The sequence below is a fragment of the Rhinopithecus bieti genome, unplaced genomic scaffold, assembly GCF_001698545.2.
Source record: "Rhinopithecus bieti isolate Rb0 unplaced genomic scaffold, ASM169854v2 scaffold_9981, whole genome shotgun sequence".
Lineage (NCBI taxonomy): Eukaryota > Metazoa > Chordata > Mammalia > Primates > Cercopithecidae > Rhinopithecus > Rhinopithecus bieti.
Window position 1 is genome coordinate 5,120,844 of NW_016806838.1, and position 22,740 is coordinate 5,143,583.

Below are 22,740 nucleotides of genomic sequence, written 5' to 3' on the forward strand. Positions count from 1 at the left end.
TGATGAGCATTTATAAATCAACAAGAGAAAACAAACATCCCTATAAATGAATAAGCTAAGGACATGAATGGGTAATGTACATAAGAAATGTAAATGTCTAAAAATATGCCAAAATAGATTTGTTATTACTAATAAGCTACTTTCACTCTCTAGTTGGCAGAGTTGTTTTGAAAAATAGATATGTAATGATGGTGGAGTAGATTGGTTTAACTATTCAGCAGGAAAATTTGGCAATTAGAAGTGTATCAAAAGCCTTAGAATGTTTCATAACCTTAGATTGGGAAATTCCACTTCTAGAAATTAATTCACTTCTAGAAATAATCACGAGTGTGCACAAAGATATCACCCCAAAAATATTTTACAGTATTGTGTCTAATAGGGAAGAACTAGAAATAATTTAAATTTCCACCAATACAGGTTTGTCAAAATACATTTTGTACATTCAGCTAATGGTATACTATGTCCCCATTACAAATTATGTCCTAGAATATTTAATGGCATGGAAAAGTGTTAACAGTATTTTTTTTAATGAAAAAAGCTTACAAAACAGTTTGTGATGATTCCATTTAAAATGTATGTTTATTCATAGAACAAAGATTACCAAATAAACATTGATATATTAAAGGGTTATTACTGGATGGCAAATTGCAAATGATTATTTCCTTTTTTTGTGGCTTATCTGCATTTTTGAAGTTTTCTACAATGCAAAAGAATATTTTATATTAAAACTACAATACAATTTATTATAGAAGAAAGAATAATTCGGCCAGGCGCGGTGGCTCATACCTGTAATCCCAGCACTTTTGGAGGCCCAGACCAGCGGATCACGAGATCAGGAGTTCGAGACTAGCCTGGCCAACATAGTGAAACCCTGTCTCTACGAAAAATACAAAAATTAGCCAGGCATGGTGGTGCGTGCCTGTAGTCCCAGCTACTCGCGAATCGCTTTAATATGGGAGGTGGAGGTTGCAGTGAGCCCAGGTCGCGCCACTGCACTCCAGCTTGGGCAACAGAGTGAGGCTTCGTCTCAAAAAAAAAAAAAAGAGAATAACAGAAAATGGTTGGCACAGAACTTACATCTTCTACATCATAGTGTCATTTCTCTAGTTACTTCCTTAGTAAGGAAGGAGACACTTCCTTAGTGTCTCCTAAGTCAGGAGGACCCCAGTAGGCCAGGGCAGGGATCCTCTATAGCCTCCTCCCATTTGGAGCATTATTGGAGGTCTTTTGTCTGCCTCTTGGTCAAGTGGAATCCAGCTTCCGGTAAAACTACAAAGTAACCAAAAGTTTGGGAGGTGGAAGAAATGCAACCGGTAGATCTCAGAGTCTGGGGGAAAAACTGATTCAGTGAGAATCTAGTTTTTCCGTCCAGTTTCTCCAAACAGAAACTAATGTCGACTTTAGGGGCTTGTCCAAAGCTGGGCAACCAACTTAACAAGGTGAGGCCTTGACTCCATGGCCTTTACGTTCTGTTATATGCTGATTTAGACTAAAGCTCTCATACTTTAAAGTGCACAGAAATCTAGTTAAAATGCAGATTCTGATTCAGGTTAGGGGTGGGCCTGAGAGTCTGCATTTCTAACCAGCTCCCAGGCGATGACCATGCACGGGAGAGGTCTGGGATCACAGTTTAACTAGCAGTGGTGTAGAGCACAGAATCTGGAGCAAGAAGGCCAGCTTCCCAATCCTAGCTCCGCCACGGGCCTACCGAATGACAGTTGCCTCGGTTTCTGAGTTTTCGTGAAGATGTAGTGAGTCATTACATTGTGAGGCTTTGGAGCAGCGTTCACTAAGAACTGACTCTGACATTATTTATCGCATTCCTTAGAGCAAGCAGCCGGTGAAGTAGGGTTTGACGAATGAATAAGTGAATGAATGACCTTTGGAGAAAAATTCTTTCCTGGGTGACTAGAGTCCGAGAAGCAAAATGGGAGGGCCCGTGGGTGGGTAGGAGGCCCACCCCCTAGAAAGTTCTCTGCACCCGGTGGACCAGAGGGCCCGGAGTGCCCGGAAGCCGGCCGACTTGCGCTCAGCGGCCCAATGGGGCCGCGGGAGGGAGGGGAGAGCGCCCAGCCAGCCCTTTCCGTCCGGGGCGCCGCAGCCCCGCCCCTCGGAGCGTTGCGACGTCCAAGCATTCCACGGTTGCTACATCGTCGCGAGGGGCGGGGCGCCTGTCAGGGAAGCGGCGCGCGCGGGCGGCGGGCGGGCTGGGGATCCGCCGCGCAGTGCCAGCGCCAGCGCCAGACCCGCGCTCCGCGCTCTCCGGCCCGTCGCCTGCCTTGGGACTCGCGAGCCCGCACTCCCGCCCTGCCTGTGCGCTGCCCGAGTATGGAGCTGCTGTGTTGCGAAGGCACCCGGCACGCGCCTCGGGCCGGGCCGGACCCGCGGCTACTCGGGGACCAGCGTGTCCTGCAGAGCTTGCTCCGCCTGGAGGAGCGCTACGTGCCCCGCGCCTCCTACTTCCAGTGCGTGCAGCGGGAGATAAAGCCGCACATGCGGAAGATGCTGGCTTACTGGATGCTGGAGGTACCGCCCGACGCGTCCCCCTCCCCCACCGCTCCCGGGTCTGGACACACCGGGGCCGCCCTGTCGGGACATCGCGGTCCACACAGCGATCTGCAGGATGCTCCGAGGCTAAGACTCTCGGGGCCTGGCCTTCCACTAGGGCACCCTAGCCAGCTGCCTCCCTTGCTTTCCCAAGCCCTAATCGGCTCCTCCCGACTGTGAGTGCCAGTCACTTGGCACCCTAACTGTGCCTCTCTTCGGGCCGAGAAAACGGGACCAGGGACATCCTCTCCCCTTCGGCTTCTCACAGCGTCTCCCGCTTCCCTCCCCCTCCTGGCCTTCTCCGGAGAGCGCGCCTGGAAAACCCTGGGCTCGGCCGCCCCCGCCCGGGAGCCGGTTCCTGTGTGTGTCGCGGGGTTCTGGCGGGGAAGGCGATGGGGGTGGCGCGCGCCCTGTTCCGGCCGACAGGGAAATGAAAAGTGCGGGAGGCAGCGGCAGGAGCCTCCTCCCTTCCCCTCGGGTGTGTGCAGTGGTGGCGGTGATGGGCGTGAGGTCCCAGCTCTCTGGCTACCATGGGTGATCCTTGCGTCCCACTTCCCGTCGCTGTGGGGGAGGGGAGTCTCCGTTTGGAATCCTTCGTGAGGAAGGGCTCCTTGACTTTACCACCCCCACCCCACCAGTGGAGAGGGGAGGAGGCCGCGCAGAGGAAGTGGGGGGCGTCACCTTGGGGAGGGCCCATCCTCCTCTTTTATTGGTCCTTGTCTCTGTAAGTAGCTTACCCTCTCTCCCGTTTTTGCTCCCTATCCCACCTCACTTCAGCGCCCCCACCCCCGCGCTGCTGTGTTCCCCACGCTCTGGCCCCAGCAGTGACTGTGCGCCCTCCCCCAGGTATGTGAGGAGCAGCGCTGTGAGGAGGAAGTCTTCCCCCTGGCCATGAACTACCTGGATCGCTACCTGTCCTGTGTCCCCACCCGAAAGGCGCAGTTGCAGCTCCTGGGTGCGGTCTGCATGCTGCTGGCCTCCAAGCTGCGCGAGACCACGCCCCTGACCATCGAAAAACTGTGCATCTACACCGACCACGCTGTCTCTCCCCGCCAGTTGCGGGTGCGTGTGTAACCCCCCCCACCCCCGACACATACTGTCTCCCACTTTCCAGGAAAAGGAAAGCTTGAGATATCAGAGGCTTTCTGCTCCCTGGAGGGGGAGCAAGGCGATCAGGATCTTTGGGAAGGGAATTGGGGTGGAACAAACGATGGGGCAGTGTGGTGTGATGGTTAGTGTCACTCCCGCCCAGGCTTGAGCTGCAGGCAGGCATTAAACCCCCTCCTGACCTCCAGGGGATGCCACTCCTTCCTGGTCTTTCCCCCAGATAGCAACAAGTCAAACTGCATGTCTACACTCACTAGTACTTTGCCTCTGGGTTTACGCAGCCACCATGAGTTATTTATTGGCAGCAGAAGGGCATGTCTGCACACCCCCACTGGAGTAGGGGAGTGGAATGTGCTTCATGTGGGGGAGGGGGTTTGCCTTGGTTGAGTCTTTATCCTCATGTGGACTTTGTGATAGAAAAACCTCCCAGAGCCAATTAAAGCCAGGCTCTGATTGCTTTAAGGAAGGGCTGATGTATTTCATCCCACCTTCTTTGCTTCCTCTTATATCCCGGAAGAGACAGCTTCTTCCTAATCCTTTCCTGTCCTCCTTCTGAGGAACTGGAGCAGCTGCTTTGGGCCTGGTGGAAACAGCTCCCTCTACCCCCCTTAGCCAAAGGCGCAAGCTGAGGGACAGGCAGGGAGGTGAGCTGCAGCTGCTTCCGATGTGATAATGGTGCCCCCTCCCCCGGCCCGCCCTCTCTGACCAAGGTCTTTCATAACCCTGTGGGGAGCTGCTGTCACTCCTGTGGTTTGGGAAGTGGCTCCCTGGGCCTCTTGCTGGAAACTTGCGCTGGGCTCAGACAGGGCAGGAAAGTCACCGGTTCTGTCCCGCCTCAGAAGGAGCCTCAGTCCTGCCTCAGAAGGTGGGGGAGCTGCTGGATCTGGAAGAGGTTATTTAGGACATGCAGATTGTCTCCTAGGGGGCTGGGGGGAGAGGGTGGGTGAGCTGGCACCTTCTTCCACCTTGCTCTGTGGCGGGCCAAGTCTTCTGCTGACCCTGAGAGGAGTCTCTGGGCCCCATCTCCCAGGGAGGAGGGCAGCAAGCAGGCTGCTATGATTGGCTGGCAGGGAAGCCAGGGTACTGGGGCCCCCGACTGCTGTGAGTCGAGGAACAGGATTCCTCTTCCTGCCAAGTAGCTCAGAGATGGGAGTAGGAGGCCAGAGTTGGGAATCCAGGAGGCTCCACAGCTCTTTGTGATGAATCTGGTAGTTTTTGGCAAGTCTGAAGTTGGAGCTAGTTTCCAGGGCCAGAGAGCAAGATGTTTTTGGAGGGGTTGGGGCTGGAAGGTAGAAGGGGAACTTCCTTTTGTGAAAAGATGGAGGTGGTGTGTGTGCCCACATATGAGGGTTTTCAGTGCAGGCAAAAAGTACTCTTCCCTTTGTCTGAGCTGGGGGTGGAGTGCCCAGAAGACTTCCTAGAAGGTCAAGGTTGGAAGAGACCTCTGAGAACTCCAATTGGTCCATATCCGTGTGCAGCATAGGAGGCTGAGGCCCAAGGAGGGAGGGAAAGGTCCCTGCCTCAGCATCGCACTAAGCAGATGAGTGTAGAACCTGGGTCTTCTAGCTAGACCAGGTTGTCTAAAAAGTCAGGGATGTGGTGGCCGCTGCCACCCACTGAAGCTAAGCACTCCCAGGGGTGTGTTCTCCACCAATTAACACTGGGATTCTCTGGTTGCCTGGATATGGGGAAGGGTGGCCACCTTCCCTCAAACATGACCCCTTGCCTCCCCATAGGGAGAGTCCCACCCCCAGTTGCCTTCCAGATGCTTCCTTAGAAGCTGGGTCCCTTCTGTTAACTGCTGAGTTAGGAGTTGGCTCCTGGGACATTAACTGGGAGTAGCGTTGTAATTTCTCTGCCTCACTTCTGGCCAGGCTGTTTTCTCTGGGGCTCTTTGAGGGTAGGGACTGATTTGAGAGGCTGACACCTAAGCTGGGGCCAAGACAGAGACAGCTGTGGCTGGGGCCTGGAAGAGGTTGGGTGGGGTTGCCATTTCTGCCTCAATAAGGAGTCAAACCCACAAGTTCCTTCCTGAGATAAAACAATGAAGAAATCCTCATGTGTGCAACTCAGAAATGGGGCCAGGTCTGGGAACCCATGATGAGTGGATTGGGGTGAGGCTTCCAGGCTTCTCCCAAAACCTAGTACTGGCAGGTGGGCTTGGGTAGGTGAGGATAGGACTTGATCCCTCAGGAATCATTTGGAGCCATCCTGTCTGGCTTGGCCTGCACCTATCCTCCTGAAAGTCAAGTGGCATGGGGCACTATGGGTTCCAGCTAAAGGGGGTGGGGTGGGGTGCTATACTTCAGGACCTGTCCCTGATATCCTACCAAGGGGATGTGGCTTGGGTTGGGCAATCTCCCCTTTGAGGAACCTCAGAAAAGGCTCAGTGGCTGTCATTGGAGGAGTCATACTCCCTCCTGTTGATTCAAGAGGTGTGGACTTGGCTGGGATGCAGAGTTGCAGGGGAAGCTAGTGGTGATCTGCCCTTTCACAAATCCTTGGGGTTGGGAGAGTCTTTCTGCTTCATCCCAGAGGAGTCCCCAGTTCATAGTGATGCTGTGGTATCTGCTGCTTCCGTCTTTCAGCCCTGGCTGGAGAAATCCTCAGAGCCCTGAATGAAGTCAGGAGAAGGCCTGAATTATTGGCCCCTTAAACATAACCAGACAGGATTAAAAGGGATAATCCATGTAAAGCATGTTGTCCTGGCACCTAGTAAATGATCAGTAAGTGCTCAAAGCACATGCCCCCTCCTCTTCCCTGCTTTGAACTCCATGGTGCCTGGCCTTAAAATCAGAAACTGAGGTCTTGGGCTTTAAAAGTTTGATGGGCTTCCCTGCCTACGAGACTTTGAGACTTCTGCTTTACTCCTTCCTCTTCCCTTCTCCAGCCACTGACCCACCCTTTTCCCCCTTTTCCAGGACTGGGAGGTGCTGGTCCTAGGGAAGCTCAAGTGGGACCTGGCTGCTGTGATTGCACATGATTTCCTGGCCCTCATTCTGCACCGGCTTTCTCTGCCCCGTGACCGACAGGCCCTGGTCAAAAGCACGCCCAGACCTTTTGGCCCTCTGTGCTACAGGTAAGAGCCCTCCCTGTGCACATTTTTGCCAAATTGGAAAAATCATTAGACTTATAAGGGTGAAAGGTAACTAGGAGATTCTGGTTTATGCTGTCAAAATTCATTTGTGAAAGTTACATCCCCTCTGAGCCCCCAGTCTCGATACAGAAAAGCAGGTCATAATCAGCTCTATGGGATCTCAGACCCCTCCAGTTTGTAGGAGGGACACCGAGGGTATAGAGAGAAGTGACTCGCCCAGGGTCTGACAGTGAACATGTTGGGAACAGAACCCCTGTCTCTTGGCCCTAGTTGTGTTCCCACACTAGGGAGTGTCTTGTCTATTCCCTAGACCTATGGAAACTGGCAGTTGGTCCTGATCTCTAGGAAAGATACTCTTTCCTGTCTTCCTCCCTTGCCGATATCTTGCCCCACCCACTGCTGGAGTTTTCTAGCATGTCCTCTGCTCTACTCATGCTGCCTGGCACTTTCCGAGGAGTCGGAAGTCCATGCTGGCTGTTATCCTTCAGGTTTCCTCATCTCATGGTTCCCTTTCCTCCTCTCCAAGATTATACCTTTGCCATGTACCCGCCATCCATGATCGCCACGGGCAGCATTGGGGCTGCAGTGCAAGGCCTGGGTGCCTGCTCCATGTCCGGGGATGAGCTCACAGAGCTGCTGGCAGGGATCACTGGCACTGAAGTGGTGAGTGCTGGGCAGCTGGGCAGCAGCCTCTCCATTCATATAGTGCTATGCCCTGAGCCTCCAGTAGAGGGAAACCTCCAACCCCAACCTGGTCCCGAGTCCTGGTTTCACAACCTTGGGGCTTTGTGGCTTTTTATCTCCTGCCTTGGTCTGGAGAAGAGCAAGTATCTTGGGTGGGGTGAAGGGCACTGGCCCTAGGGGCTCTTTTCTTGCCAAGTGGTGTGTTGGAGTGGGGGTGGGGGATTCGGTGTCAGATGCAGGGCTGCTCTCACACTCCCTTGCCACATCCTCTTGCTAGTTTCTGAGAACTGAAGAGCGATTCCTGGGGCTGGGCTGTGGCCTAACCTCCCCAGACTTCCCCATGTGTTGGGAGCTGTCCTTCCCCTGCACCTGCTGCCAGATGCTATGGGGGATAGTGTTCGCTCCTCACTGTTCTCCCATGTTCCCAGGACTGCCTGCGGGCCTGTCAGGAGCAGATCGAAGCTGCACTCAGGGAGAGCCTCAGGGAAGCTGCCCAGACCAGCTCCAGCCCAGCGCCCAAAGCCCCCCGGGGATCCAGCAGCCAAGGGCCCAGCCAGACCAGCACTCCTACAGATGTCACAGCCATACACCTGTAGCCCTGGAGAGGCCCTCTGGAGTGGCCACTAAGCAGAGGAGGGGCCACTGCCACCCACCTCCCTGCCTCCAGGAACAAATCACACCACATCTGAAGCCTGAAGGGGCGTCTGTTCCCCCTTCACAAAGCCCAAGGAGTCTGGTCCTACCCATCCCCGCAGTGTGCACTAAGGGGCCTGGCCAGCCACGTCTGCATTTCGGTGGCTAGTCAAGCTCCTCCTCCCTGCATCTGACCAGCAGCGCCTTTCCCAACTCTAGCTGGGGGTGGGCCAGGCTGATGGGACAGAATTGGATACATACGCCAGCATTCCTTTTGAGCGCCACCCACCCCTGGGGGCTGTTTTCAACTGCCAAAATGCTCTAGTGCCTTCTAAAGGTGTTGCCCCTTCTAGGGTTATTGCATTTGGATTGGGGTCCCTCTGAAATTTCATGCATGATAGACACGTATGAGGGGGAATAGTCTAGATGGCTGTCTCAGTACTTTTGGAGGCCCCTATATAATCCGTGCTGACAGCTGCTCCTAGAGGGAGGGGCCTAGGCCTTAGCCAGAGAAGCTATAAATTCCTTTTTGCTTTGCTTTCTGCTCAGCTTCTGTGTGATTGACAGCTTTGCTGCCGAAGGCTCATTTTAATTTATTAATTGCTTTGAGCACAACTGTAAGAGGACATAACGGGGTCCTGGCCATCCCACAAGTGGTGGTAACCCTGGTGGTTGCTGTTTTCCTCCCTTCTGCTACTGGCAAAAGGATCATTGTGGCCGAGGAGCTGCTACAGCCTGGGGTGGGGTCATGCCCTCCTCTCCCGTTGTCCCTCTGCCCCATCCTCCAGCAGGGAAAATGCAACAGGGATGCCCTGGAGGTGGCTGAGCCCCTGTCTAGAGAGGGAGGCAAGCCCTGTTGACACAGGTCTTTCCTAAGGCCATAAGGTTTAGGCTGGTGGCCCAGGACCATCATCCTACTGTAATAAAGATTGTGAAATAAAACTGGCTTTGGCTTCTTGGATTGGTGTGTGGGTTAAGTCTATTTCTGGACTGTATGAGGTAAGGAGGCGGAAGTCAGTGGTCTAAAGCAGGGATCATTGAGCCTTTTCTGTAAAGGGCTGGATATTTAGGCTTTGCGGGCTATATGGTCTCTGACCCAAATATAATCAGTTCTGCTTTATAATGTGACCTATGCGTTCCTGAAAATCACTATGCCATGCAATTTGCAAAATAAAAACCACAGGTCTCATGGGAAAAATGGGGCTTGAAGCACAACACTCAAATGAGTGACACATTGTTAAAAAAGGATAGCTTGGTTTTTACGTATGTCAAATGGTTGAGAAATACATAAATATTACAATAAATATGGCCTTTTACCTTGAAGACATGCACTTTGCTTTTGGAAGTGGATGTTGGAAGGGTTGCTCAACACAGGTGGGGAGCTGAGTGAGGTAGCTAGTACATGTTCAGGTGTGAGTTTTGTGTACTAGTTAGGCTTGGTTCAGCTGGGTACAGTGTCCCATATTCACCTAAATGTTTCTCGAGGATGAAATCATACACGAGCAAACATTAAGCCTGCATTATGATCAAACTGTTCCCAAATACATTAAATGGGTTGGAACAAATGCACAATTTCGGAAGCAAATAAGGGTTATAGGATTATACTTAACTCTGCTGTTGTAGCACAAAAGCAGCCACAGGAAACATGTAAATGGGTGAGCGTGGCTGTTCCAACAAACTTATGGATGCTGAAACTGGAATTTCATGTAATTCCTACCGATCACAAAATTCCATTTAAAATGGAAAATCATTCTTAGCTCATGGGCCACACAAAAATGGGCACTTGGGCTGGGTGCGGTGGCTCACGCCTGTCATCCCAGCACTTTGGGAGGCTGAGGCCAGTGGATCACCTGAGGTCAGGAGTTCGAGACCAGCCTGGCCAACCTGGTGAAACCCCATCTCTACTAAAAATACAAAAATTAGCCAGGCGTGGTGGCATGCACCTGTAGTCTCAGCTACTCAGGAGGCTGAGGCAGGAGAAACTATCGAACCCAGGAGGCAGAGGCTGCAGTGAGCCAAGATCATGCCACTGTACTCCAGCCTGGGCAACAGAGCGAGACTCTGTCTCAAAAAATAAATCAACAAAAAAAGGGGCACTTGGCCGTAATTTACTAGTCACTAAAGCTTTCATTGGCTGAAGAGCCAGAAAGGGAGCCTGTTTGATGCTAGCTCTGATCTAACCATTCTTGGGCCCAGCCTTATTCTCTGGCCTTTCTTGACTGTATCTCTGCTTTCCTCAGTTTTGTAGTCCTTTCATCCACAGCTGACACATGACCATCTTTGGATAACCTGCTCCTGGCTGCTGCAGCCTGTGATGGGGGAAGGCAGAGGATGTGGCCCCAGGTGGCTAACAAGGTGAGTGTAGCCTGGACGAAACAAGCTTGGAGATCAAGGGAGGTGGGTCCCATATAAATGGGACAAGAATGTGTCCTCCATCTTCCAGATACTAACAGGAGTAATGCCCACCTCCATTGACTACACCAAACACAGAGGTTCAATAAATATCTGCCTTTGCCTTTATCCACAGTGACCTGACACAATAGCCATAGAAAAAGTACTCACCCCAAGCCCCAGCTGGGGACTGGGAATGCCAGTGTATGGTATAAGTCGGCTCTCAGAACTGAACAGGGATAAGGGCCTAGAATGGAAGAGGGAACCAGCCAGACCCTCAGTCCTTCCTGTCCTGGACTGGGAGCCATAGATGTTCCTGTGATCTGTCACTGCCCTGATCTGGGTCTTTAGCCATTAAGGTTTGGTGTCATCTTCAGTCACCAATGGGGGTCTTGGTGTCCTTCCAAACCCCTTTGGCCAGGACAACTGACTGTTTTCTCACTCCATGGTGATGGGAACATCTTCTACATCTCGGGGGACTGCGCTCTGAAGCTCACGCCTGATTTCGGGGGATAGCTGTGGATGGGGCTGCAGCCGGAGCAGTTCTAAGAGGGCCTCTTTCTGGTCTGTGGCCAAGTCGGCCTTGTAGCGCTGGACCAAAGTCAGGAGGCACTGGTGCCAGAGCACAGGCAGTTCACGCTTCTCTGTCCGGAATCCCAGGAAGTGGAAGACTAGGGCATCCAGCACCCGGTAAGGCAGTGCATACTTTTTATCCAGCAGCAGTCGCAGGAAGATGCTGTTGGCACCACTGTATTCCATCTCAGCAATTTTCAGCATGGCCGCACTAGTGGGAAAGGGAGGTGGGGTAGAGTTAGCGGGGAAAACATTGGAAGAAGGATCCTACTTCTCCCTCTGTGCTTTCCCCCTTTTTTCTTCCCCCTGCTGGCCCTTATACTATGGTATTCCCCAGGGACCTTCTCACCTACCCAATCGTATTATACTCCCTTGACTTCAGTCACCATCTCTACAGGGATCCACCCAAATCTCTACCTCCAGCATAGACTGCTTGTTTCAGTACCCAACTAGAGTATGGTCCAAACATCTCAACTTCTCCACCCTAACTACGTTCTTCCTGTGTTTCCTACTCATTTGTTCATCTATTTACTGAGTACTTTATTTATACCAGGCACTCGGGCCCTGTTGTTGCAGAACTTACATTTAGGGGGATAATGATACACCTACTCATTGGCTTAAACAAGCACAAACCCAAGGCTATCCTTAGCTTCTTCTCCATTCTACCCATCCCCAAGTCCTGGCAATTCCACTATCTGGATATCCACTGACCAGCCCCCACCCCCCCGCTCCACCCCCAGCAACGCTACCTGGAGTGCAACACAGGGATGGAGCACTTGGTGATGATGCTACCCACAATGATGGCTTCCCGGAGGGTACAAGTGCCAGACTCGCACAGTGGAATCAGGACCCCTGGGGAGAGTCAAAGGGCAGTCACTATGAGCCCAGGATGAGAAAAAGGAGTTACAGCAGGAAGCATTCCACCCAGCCCAGGGACAGCTAGCAATTTCCCACACCAGGCCTGCTGTGTTCCCCATAGAAGCTCCAGCCCTTCCCTTTCTTCCCTGCCTCTGGGATCCCACCTTTGAACCAGGCTCCAGGTTTGAAAAGGGCTTTCTTGAGAGCCATGTAGAGATGGAAGTTGAGTCGTTTGTATTCGGCAATGTCATCTCGTACTCGCGGGAGCAGGACAAGGTTGTAGAAGCGCTGGGCCATGCGTTCCTTCAGGTTAGAGGTAAAAATCCTAGTGGGAGTTAAGTGGGGGAAGTTTCCAAGTCACACGACAGTCTGGACCCAGCCCATTAAATATCACCATGGATAGTACATACAAGAGGTTTTAAAGTAAAATATGAGACCTTTCTTTCAGTGAGGGATGTGTGGGAGCTGTGTGCATGCAACACCCATCAGCTTAGAGAGAGAATAGGAGGGGCAACGAGATATACCCAAATGGGGAGTGCCGTCTGTCTGTGGGAGAGCCAGAGCTCGTGCAAACTGATGGCTACTCAGCTACTCTCCTTCCTCTTGCTATCATGGCTCCTCTCGATTTTGCTATCACTAGGGCCCTGAGCATGCCTGGACAGTCACAGACTTCTGAGGGTCCTGCTACAGGGTTGTATCCAGTGGTTATAAAAGCCTCTCCCCTAGAAATTGATCACGGAGGGCTGTATCCCAGTGGCTATAAAAGCCTCTTCCCCTAGAAATTCATCACAGAGGGTTCCTAACTGGCTAACTGGGTCTTGGCCCCAAAAAATGACACAGGAAAAGCTAGAAAAATGATGCTATAAAGTAGCAGAGAGGGCCCTGGGGCCAGAGGCAAGGAAAGCCTGTCTGTCCCAAGCCCAGCCTGCACCTATAGACCCAAGGCCTGCAAACCCCCATCTACTCTACCTGGTGGCTTGGTACATGGCGGCTGCAGTCCAGGCCTCAGGCTCTGTGACGTAGAGGATTTGCTCCCAGTTGGAGAGTGCAGGGATGATCTTAAATGCCTTAGGCAGTTTTCCACTGCGGTACTTAGATAATACCTAGGGATGAGGGAGGTAAAACAATCACTGTCATCCACATATGGCAAGCTTGCTGTGGGCTAGGAACTTGTCTGGGTGCTTTTAATATATTAACTCATTTCATCCCCACAATAACCCTATAAGGAGGTGCCATTATTATGCTCGTTTTACAGATGACCAGTGAGAGTTCCAGTAACTGACCCAAGGTTGCCAAGTCATTTACAGGCAGAGCAGGAATCTGAAACCACACATTCTGCCTCTTAGGTCTGTTTTCTACTGCCATGACTTCTTTAGTATGAGATGCAGGCAAAAGGCAAAAGCCTGTGGCGGGAGCCCACAGCCCCCAAAGGGGTCTTCCACTGTGGCTCCCCTCTCAGCTCTTACCTCCCGGACCCCCCTGTAGACTTCTAGGACTCGGGGGTCCAGCTGGGGCATAGGGAAGCCCGACACCTCTGACATGACTGTCTCAACCTCTGTCTGCTTCTCAGTCAGCTTCTCCATGATGATGTCAGCCAAGGTGCGTCTAAGAGGGGAAGTGCCAAGGGGAGGGGAGAGAGGAGGGAAGGAGCACTGTGGTCACTGTCCAGGAAGCTCCAGATTCCCCACAGTCCCTTGTGAGCACTGACATACTGCGATCCTGCTGGGATGTGCAGCTTAGAGTTCCCTCTCTGTGCCCATTCATCCACCACAGACAGAATCACTGCGGGGTGCAAAGGAACTGAAAGTCATTCCATTTAGGACAAAGCTGGCAGTTGTATGGAGGTTATTATGAATCTCAATTCTGAAATCAGTCTGCCCAGGTTCAAATCCTGGCTTACCCACTCCCTGTATGATCTTGGGCATGTTACTTTACCTCTCTATGCCTCTGTTTCCTCATTTGTAAAATAGGAATAATAACGGTACCCAACTTAAAAGATTAATGGAAGGATTAAATAAGTTAATGTTTGTTCATTACTTGGAACGGTCAGTACACAGCAGTGTATCTATGGAAGTATTTCTAAGACTGATTATGTTCTTTTCAGCCTCCTTAAACACAGTATTGTTGGGTATATCAAACATTATCTTAATGATTCAGCATTACCATCACCGTGAGCTGTCATATAATACCAGTGCCTTCAGAGGCTGCTGAAGTGTATTTATTTATTTTTTTTTGAGACAGAGTCTAGCTCTGTTGCCCAGGTTGGCATGCAGTGGCACCATCATGGCTCATTGCAGCCTCTATCTCTCTGGCTCAAGCGATCTTCCTGCCTCAATCTCTCAAGTAGCTGGGACCACAGGCACATAGCACAAGGCCCAGCTAGTATTTCATTCTTTTGTAGAGATAGGGTCTCCCCATGTTGCCCAGACTGGTCTCACATTCCTGGGCTCCTGCTTTGGGATCCCAAAGTGCTGAGATTACAGGTCTGGGCCACCATGCCCAGACTGAAATGTATTTAAAGCTGCTCCTCAGTTGGGTGCAGTGGCTCATGTTTGCAATCTCAGTACTTTGCAAGGCTGAAGGAGGTGAATCACGTGAGGTCAGGAGTTTGAGACCAGGCTGGCCAACATGGTGAAACCCCGTCTCTACTAATAAAACAAAAAGTAGCCAGGCGTGGTGGTGCGTGCCTGTAATCCCAGCTATTCGAGAGGTTGAGGTTGCAGTGAGCTGAGATCACACCACTGCCCTCCAGCGTGGGTTATAGAGTGAGACCCTGTCACAAAACAAAACAAAAAACAAACTGCTCCTCTTTTCTGAGGTCCTACTCAATGCCAGGCACTGAGTTTGGGACTTTTCAGTCCTAGAGTCAGTGCAACACTTATAGGACACGGAAACTTATGCAGACATGGGAACTGGGCCTCACAGCCGTCAGGTGGGGTTAAGAGTCAAACTCAGGTTTTTGAAAGTCTTAGGTTAAGGTGCTTTATAGTACCTTATAATGTGCCCCTAAACTAAATGGCCTCTGATTGTTGAATTCATGTGGATCTAGGCTTGCTTTCTGAAGACGCCAGCTATCATTTCTTACAACTGCCAGAAGTTCTGATTACTTCAAGGAGCTTGTCTATTCTATTTACTGCAAGTTGGAAAAGCATTCTGCTAAATTTGTCAGCGTTATCAGTGAAGTAGGAGTTATGAGGTGCTGAGTGAGAACCTGAGAGGCTCTCTGGTGGGACAGGCCCAAGTACATATTTTGTGACATGTATTTCAACTGTTAGGCATCAATCTGGGAGGGGCTCATTTTCATTTCTTCATTCTGCATTTTCAAATAAGCTGCCACAGAATTTATCAGCCTCCTTGTCCTTTTACAGTACAATTAGCAATGAGAGATGCATTAACCCCAAACAATCTAAAGTATCAGGGACACCATTATGTTAATATCACAGGGTCAGAATGAACTGGTTGAGGACCCTTATCCTAGACTCCACTCCCCACGGCCAAAATTTATGGGCTCAGGAGTTTCACCACAGGCAGTCTAAATGCCTGCATGTTTTGGAGCTACCATTTATTATAGATGGGAATAAATTAGTGGTCCTAACTGGGAGCAGTCTTGCCTCCCAGAGGACATTTAGCAACGTCTGATGTCATTTTTGGTTTTCATAATTAGAGGGAAGGTTGCTACTGGAGTCTAGAAGGTAGAGATCAGAGATATCTACTAAACATCCTACACTGCACAGGATAGCCTCCACACACACATAAAATTACCCAGCCCAAAATGTCAATAATGCTGAGGTTGAAAAACCCTGGCTTAAATGAACCTTAGGATATGAACACTTGTCCAAGGAAGTTGAGCTTACCACTAAAAAAACTAAGAATACCAAAACCAGATGCAATAGGATGGCTCTCTCCAGAGGTGTAAAATGGGCCTGGAGCTGTTTCCCTGGCAATTGGGCAGTTGTACAATAAATGGACAGAAGGACACAATGTTTTCTGAGGCTGGATCATTCCCACTCACAGTGGTCCGCTGAGGATGGGCCAGTTTTGTCAAGGCGGTCCCCTACAACTAGCAACTCCAGGCCCTTTCCTAAAGTAGGGAATTGTTAAGTCTGCCAGGGAACTTGTTTTTCCTGTGGGAACTTTCTACAAGGATCCATTATCCCAAATCCCCAGACCTACCTGGCAGGAGGGTTCTTGTTCATGAACATCTCTATGGCACGCTCATCCTCAGGGTCCACAACCATCTCTGCATGGTGGCCCACCCCTGTCATTGTGGCAGCCTTCTCCAGGGTGGGCCACTCTTCGTCCTCGTCATCTGATCCATCCTGAGGCATTCTTGGACCTAGAAGAGGGGAGACTAAATGGATGAGCACAGCAATAGGTAGCTGAGGGATTTAGTCAGTTTAACTTTAGTCATTATGTAGTACAGGCCTCACATGTGGTTGTGATAGACACAGTTATGTGCACTGAAACAAATGAGGCATGCATTAGCTCCCTGTCCCCAGGGGCTTGCAACCATGCTTAAGAAACAAAATGTATACACAGGAAACAATGAGAAAGCAATGGCCATAAATAATAGTTAACATACCATACTCAGTTATGTAGAAGGAACTTTTTTTTTTTTTGAGACAGAGTCTCGCTCTGTTGCCCAGGCTGGAGTGCAGTGGCGCAATCTCGGCTCACTGCAAGCTCCGCCTCCCAGGTTCACGCCATTCTCCTGCCTGAGCCTCCCAAGTAGCTGGGACTACAGGCACCCGCCACCAGTTAATTTTTTGTATTTTTAGTACAGTCGGGGTTTCACCACGTTGGCCAGGCTGGTCTTGATCTCCCGACCCCTAGTGATCTGCTCACCTCGGCCTCCCAAAGTGCTGGGATTACAGGCGTGAGCCACTGTGCCCTGCCTGTAGAAGGAACTTCTTTTTTTTTTTTTTTTTGAGACGGAGTCTCGCTCTGTCGCCCAGGCTGGAGTGCAGTGGCCGGATCTCAGCTCACTGCAAGCTCCGCCTCCCGGGTCTACGCCATTCTACTGCCTCAGCCTCCCGAGTAGCTGGGACTACAGGCGCCCGCCACCTCGCCTGGCTAGTTTTTTGTTTTTTTGTTTTTTTAGTAGAAACGGGTTTCACCGTGTTAGCCAGGCTGGTCTTGATCTCCTGACCTCGTGATCCATCGCCCCGTCTCGCCTCCCAAGTCTGGGATTACAGGCCTGAGCCACCCGCCGCCTGTAGAGGCACTTCTAACACTGTACCCATGTTAACTGTTTACTATAAACCCCAGAAGTGCCGCGGCGCTGGTGGCTCACGTCTGTATCCCAGCACTCTGGGCGGCTGAGGCCGGCGGCTCATGAGGTCAAGAGATGAGACCATCCTGAGTCAACATGGTGAACCCTGTCTGTACTAAAAATACAAAATTAGCTGGGTGTGGTGAGTGCTGCTGTTTTCCGCTACTTGGAGAGGGCTGAGGCAGGAGAATCCCTTAAACCCAGGAGGTGGACGGTTGCGTGAGCCAAGGTCACGCCACTGCCTCAGCATGGCACAGAGTTGAGACGCTGGCGCAAAAAAAAAAAAAAAAAAATAAAAAATAAAAAAAAATAAACTAACCTTCTTATGAGAACATTGGCAAAAACTTAAAAAATAAAATAAAATAAATAAACCCAAGAAGTGGATACCATTATTATACCCAGTTTCAGATGAGGACACTGAAGCACCAAAAAGTTGATAATTTGCCCAAGACAGGTAGTCTGGGTCTAGACTGCATTCTTCACCACTATTCTACACATACTAGGGTTTGATTATATGCCACAATGAGTGGTAGAGACAACATATGCACTTAGAGGATGAGTGGCGAGGACAATTAGACACTGGATAGGCAGTTTGGGAGCAGGAGGAGTGTGTTCCAGACGCAGAGAAAATAAGGCCTCGGATTTAAGTGTCTCCTAGGCAATAGCAATAAATAATGCTAGGTAGGTGGGAAAGGTGAAGCCAGACTAGAGGGCCTTTAAAGTCAAGCAGTGGAGTTCAGATTTCAATCCACCAGTCTACTTAAATAAATGAAGTTGGCTGGGCATGGTGGCTCATGCCTGTAATCCCAGCACTTTGGAAGACCGAAGTGGGTGGATCATCTGAGATCGGGAGTTCGAGACCAGTCTGACCAACAAGGAGAAGCCCTGTCTCTACTAAAAATACAAAAAATTAGCTGGGCGTGGTAGCATGCACCTGTAATCCCACCTACTCGGGAGGGAGGCCGAGGCAGGAGAATCGCTTGAACCAGGGAGTCAGAGGTTGCAGTGAGCTGAGATCGTGCCACTGCACTCCAGCCCAGAGCAAGACTCCGTCTCAAAAAAAAAAAAAAGAAAAGAAAAAAAAGGGGCCGGGTGTGGTGGCTCATGCCTGTAATCCCAGCACTTTGGGAGGCTGAGGCGGGCAGATCACGAGGTCAGAAGATCGAGACCATCCTGGCTAACACAGTGAAACCCAGTCTCTACTAAAAATACAAAAAATTAGCCAGGCCTGGTGGCAGGCGCCTGTAATCCCAGCTACTCGGGAGGCTAAGGCAGGAGTACGGCGTGAATGCAGGAGGCGGAGCTTGCAGTGAGCCAAGACTGTGCCACTGCACTGCAGCCTGGGTGACAGAGCAAGACTCCGTCTCAAAACAAAATAAATAAATAAAATAAATAAATAAAATAAATGAAGTTAGTCCATTTAAATAACTTCCATTTTTGGAAGGCTACATGTCTGGGCATCTGGAAAGGGGGGCTAATAATCCAAGTGGGGAGCTATAATGCTATGTATCAATAGGTCATTAACAACAAAGGCAGTGGCAGTATGTGATAAACGCTAAGGGGGAACAGACATTTTGTCTCCACGTGCCAACAGTCTCCCAAATGTGTACTTTGTAGGTGGTTCTCCTTAGCGCCAGACCCTAACTCCAGGTGTCTCCTGTACAACTGCTCTTGGATGACTCACAGTCACCTCAAATCTCACCTGTCATCAACTATATTAATTTTCTTTCCCTCCTAGGTCTACAACGCTAACCATCCACAGCTTAGGAAATGGTACCATTGTCCATCCAATGCTAAGCCTGGGAGGCACTCCTGCCTCATCCCTTGCCCTCACCCTCAACACCCAATCAATTACTAAATCCTATTCAATTTTACCTTATAGACTGTCTCTCACATGCTTCACAGCCCCATCTAAGCGTAGATCAGCATCACTTCTTGTCTGGATTTATTCAAAAGTCGCTCACTCATCTCCATGTTTCTGACCTTGCTTCCCTCCAACTCATTTTCCACTCTGCAGACAGTAATCTTCCAGAAACACATATTTGATTTGATTAGCCCTATACTTAAATTCTCCAGTAGCTTTCCATTCTTCCCATTGCTGTTAGGATGGTTTTTAAATCTTTTGCAAGTTTGGCTCCTACCTACATGACCATCATTCATTACCCATTAACCCAGTCATTCAGCAAACACCAAGCACCTACACTATATGTGAGGCACTGTTGGGGGTGCTGGCAATATATCCATGAACAAGAGAAATCAAAAGACTTTGTTCTATACAGCTTACATTCTAATTGGAGGAGACAGTCTATGACCATACCACCCTGAACGCACCAGATCCTGTCTAATTGGAAAAGACAGACATAAATAAACATATAAATATATTGGGTTAAAATATAAGTACTATGGGCCGGGTGTGGTGGCTCATGCCTGTAATCCTAGCACTTTGGGAGGCCGGGGCGGGTGGATCACCTGAGGTCAGGAGTTCGAGGCCAGGCTGGCCAACATGGCAAAACCCCCATCTCTACTAAAAATACAAAAAAAAATATTAGCTGGGCGTGGTGGCAGGCGCCTATAATCCCACCTACTTGGGAGGCTGAGGCAGGAGAATCACTTGAACCCAGGAGGTGGAGGTTGCAGTGAGCCGAGATCACAGCATTGCACTCCAGCCTAGGCAATGGAGCGAGACTCTGTCTCAAAAAAAAAAAGTACTATGAAAAAGGATATGGCAGAAATATTGGGAGTATGGAGATGGAGTAGAGTGCTGCAATCGTAAATGGAGTGGATAGGCCTCTCTGAGAAAGTAACCCTACAAGTGTATGAGAACAAACTATCCCAGAGAAAAGGAACAACCAGGCCAAACGCCCTAATTTCCCATGTTTAAGGCACAATGAAGCCTATATAGGTGGAGTGGAATGCGCAAAGAGGAAAGCAGTAGAAGAGGTCAGACTGGTAAAGGAGGCAGATCATAAAGCGCATTGTAGACCATTGTAATCCCCCACCTGTGGAGTGCTATGTAGAGAGTATGAGATATGGCAGGGTGCAGTAGCTCACACCTGTAATCTCAGCACTTTGGGAGGCCAAGGCAGAGAGGATCACTTGAGCCTAGGAGTTTGAGACCAACCTGGGCACCACTGTGAGCCCTCATCTCTACAAATAATTACAGAATTAGCGGCTGGGCACGGTGGCTCACACCTGTAACCCCAGCATTTTGGGAGGCTGAGGTGGGCGGATCACTTGAGGTCAAGAGTTCAAGACCAGCCTGGCCAACATGGTGAAACCCCATCTCTACTGAAAATACAAAAATCAGCTGGATGTGATGGCTCATGCCTGTAATCTTCACTACTAAAGAGGCTGAGGCAGAAGAACTGCTTGGTCCTAGGTGGCAGAGGTTGCAGTGAGTTGAGATCGTGCCACTGCACTACAGCCTGGGCCGTCTCAAAAAAGAAAAAAAAAAAATTAGTTGGACATGCTGGCACACACCTGTGGTCCTAGCTATGTGGGAGGCTGAGGTGGGAGGATAGCTGGAGCCCAGGAGATTGAGGCTGTAGTGAGCTATGATTGTGCCACTGCACTCTAGCCTGGGTGACAGAGCGAGAGACCCTATCTCAAAAAAAAAAAAAAGAAAGAAAGAAAAAGAAAGAAAGGAGAATATGAGATACTAACGAGGAGGCTACTGTGATAATCCAGGTGAGAGATTGTGGTAGCTTCAACAGGATGGTGTTCCAAAGCGGTGAAAAGTTGTCTGATTTTGAATATACTTTGAAGGCAGAGTCATCAGAATTTTCTTACGGATCAGATGTGGGGAGGGAGAGACAGAGAGAGGAGATAGGGTGGGGGAGAGAGGGAGAGACGGGGAGAGAGAGAGAGAGGAGTCTAAAGTTTGTCTTGAGCAAATGAAAGAATACGCTACTAACAGGGAAGACAACGGTGAGAGAAGCAGGTTTGGAGAGAAGGTCAGGATTTCTGTTTTGTACACGTTAAATTTGAGCTGTCTGTTAGATTTCAAATTGGAGTTGCCAAGTAGGCAGTTGAATATAAGAATATGGATTTCATGGAAGAGGTCAGGGCTAGACTATAAAGTTAGGAGTAGTCACCCAAGAGATGGTATTTAAACCATGAAACTTGCCAGCACCAGAGAATATTTGAAGAGGTCAGAGGACTGAGGATAAGAGGTTGCAGTAAGAGTCAGTCAAGGATACTGAGAAGTGAGGTGGCAGTAAAACAGGAGTGTTGATGTCTTAAAACCCAAGTAAGGATACTGTGGCCAGGAGGCCACTATTCAGTTGCGTCAAATATTGCTTTAGATGAGATCTGAAAAACGGATGAAGCATCTCAGAGGTCAACACTCCCTCCTTAGTGAGAAAATATCAAACGTCTTTCATCTCTCTCCCTCTTTGGCTGCTAAACAATGTGTTTTCTGCTCATAAGGCTTCCCATTCGTTTTTCAGTTCTCAACTTAAAAGGTCCTGCTGCAATCGGAGAAGCTTCTCAAGACCAACGCTATTGTTACCAGGGAAGCGATACTTTATCATGGAAAAATATTATTCTAAGAGTCTACTTAATTGACTCTCTACTGGGCTTGACTGTAAGGTCCTTAAGTCAGACGTGCCTATGTAGTTTACTTCTGTACCCAAACATTCGATAGAACTCCGAGCATAGTGCAAAGCTCGTAGTGGGTATCCCGTATTTATTTACAAAACCAATGGAAAATGCTAGGGTGGAGCGAGCGATTACTGTTGGCCTAACTTAGGGGATGTGTAGAAGGGAGCGCCTAAACTAGGAGCGGACGCGGAGGGCTCTGGACACGGTTCAATCTCCCATTCCACTACTTTTGCAAGTGTAATACAGACCCTTTGTTGACTCGAAGCAATTCCCCTGCCAGACACTTTTTAGCTGTCCACCCCGCCCCACTACTGGCCACTGTCTTCCTCGGATCTCATTCCAGACACTCACCCAGCCGCGTGGTGCGTTCCCGCGACGCCGCGGGCTTGTCCCCAGTCCCATGCTCGGCCTCGAGCTCCTCCTGTTGCTGCCGTGCTTGCTGCAAAATCCGCCGGCTCAGCCGGGGTCCCACATACTCTTCCTCCGTTTCTCCGGTCCTGCGACCCCGCCGCTTCTCCCGGACCCCTGCCCGCACCGCATTCCCAGCCAGGATCTGATCGGCCAGGGGCGCATGTTTTTCCTGACCCCCGACCCCACGGGCCGCCTTGAATTTGGGCATTTTTCTCGAAAACGTTGCCGGGGAAGTTCGCACGTGGGGACTGCGAAAAGGCCAGAATGCGCTTGCTCGGTGGACTCCCAGCTCCCAAGAGGCCACGCGGCGATCACAGCGCCCCCTAGCATTCGGAGGCCAGAAGCGCCATCAGCGCCGCCCCTCCCACTAAAAGAGCTCCCGGGTTCCGGAGCTGGACTCCCCAATATATTCACAGCCTTTAACGTTAGCTTCTCTCAACAGTGCAGTCTTTGAGTGTCGCTCTCTTAGCTTCATGGATCTAGGCCTAGAGTGCTCAGCCAAACGGGAATGTCTGGATTTAGAAACCTGTGGGCGGGAATCCGCAGATGATGTCACTAGAGGTGT

General features: G+C 50.2%; 2 protein-coding genes across 2 annotated transcripts; one reads left to right on the top strand and one right to left on the bottom strand.

Moving 5' to 3' along the window:
* Positions 1-2,138: 2,138 nt before the first annotated feature.
* On the top strand, positions 2,139-9,029 carry CCND3 (cyclin D3). Its single transcript, XM_017878252.1, is given in 6 exon segments — positions 2,139-2,526; positions 3,394-3,609; positions 6,576-6,715; positions 6,717-6,733; positions 7,278-7,414; positions 7,864-9,029. Coding segments are annotated over 6 exon segments (876 nt in total). The 5' UTR covers positions 2,139-2,328; the 3' UTR covers positions 8,032-9,029.
* Positions 9,030-10,561: 1,532 nt separating this feature from the next.
* BYSL (bystin like) lies at positions 10,562-22,714 on the bottom strand. The gene is made up of 7 exons (XM_017878253.1): positions 22,116-22,714; positions 16,064-16,226; positions 13,357-13,495; positions 12,860-12,993; positions 12,055-12,215; positions 11,782-11,884; positions 10,562-11,243 (listed from the first exon to the last, which is right to left on the bottom strand). The coding sequence occupies exons 1-7, from the start codon at positions 22,381-22,383 to the stop codon at positions 10,898-10,900; spliced, it is 1,314 nt and encodes a 437-aa protein (XP_017733742.1). The 5' UTR covers positions 22,384-22,714; the 3' UTR covers positions 10,562-10,897.
* Positions 22,715-22,740: the final 26 nt, after the last annotated feature.

What these genes read in the sequence shown, in the direction of transcription:
- BYSL (XM_017878253.1), bottom strand. Translation starts at nt 22,383, where the DNA reads ATGCCCAAATTCAAGGCGGCCCGTGGGGTCGGGGGTCAGGAAAAACAT. An exon ending in TCTACAGGGGGGTCCGGGAG is followed by an intron (nt 12,994 to 13,356) that starts GTAAGAGCTGAG and finishes CCTCATCCCTAG; the next exon opens with GTATTATCTAAGTACCGCAG. An exon ending in ACCTGGAGCCTGGTTCAAAG is followed by an intron (nt 11,885 to 12,054) that starts GTGGGATCCCAG and finishes GACTCTCCCCAG; the next exon opens with GGGTCCTGATTCCACTGTGC.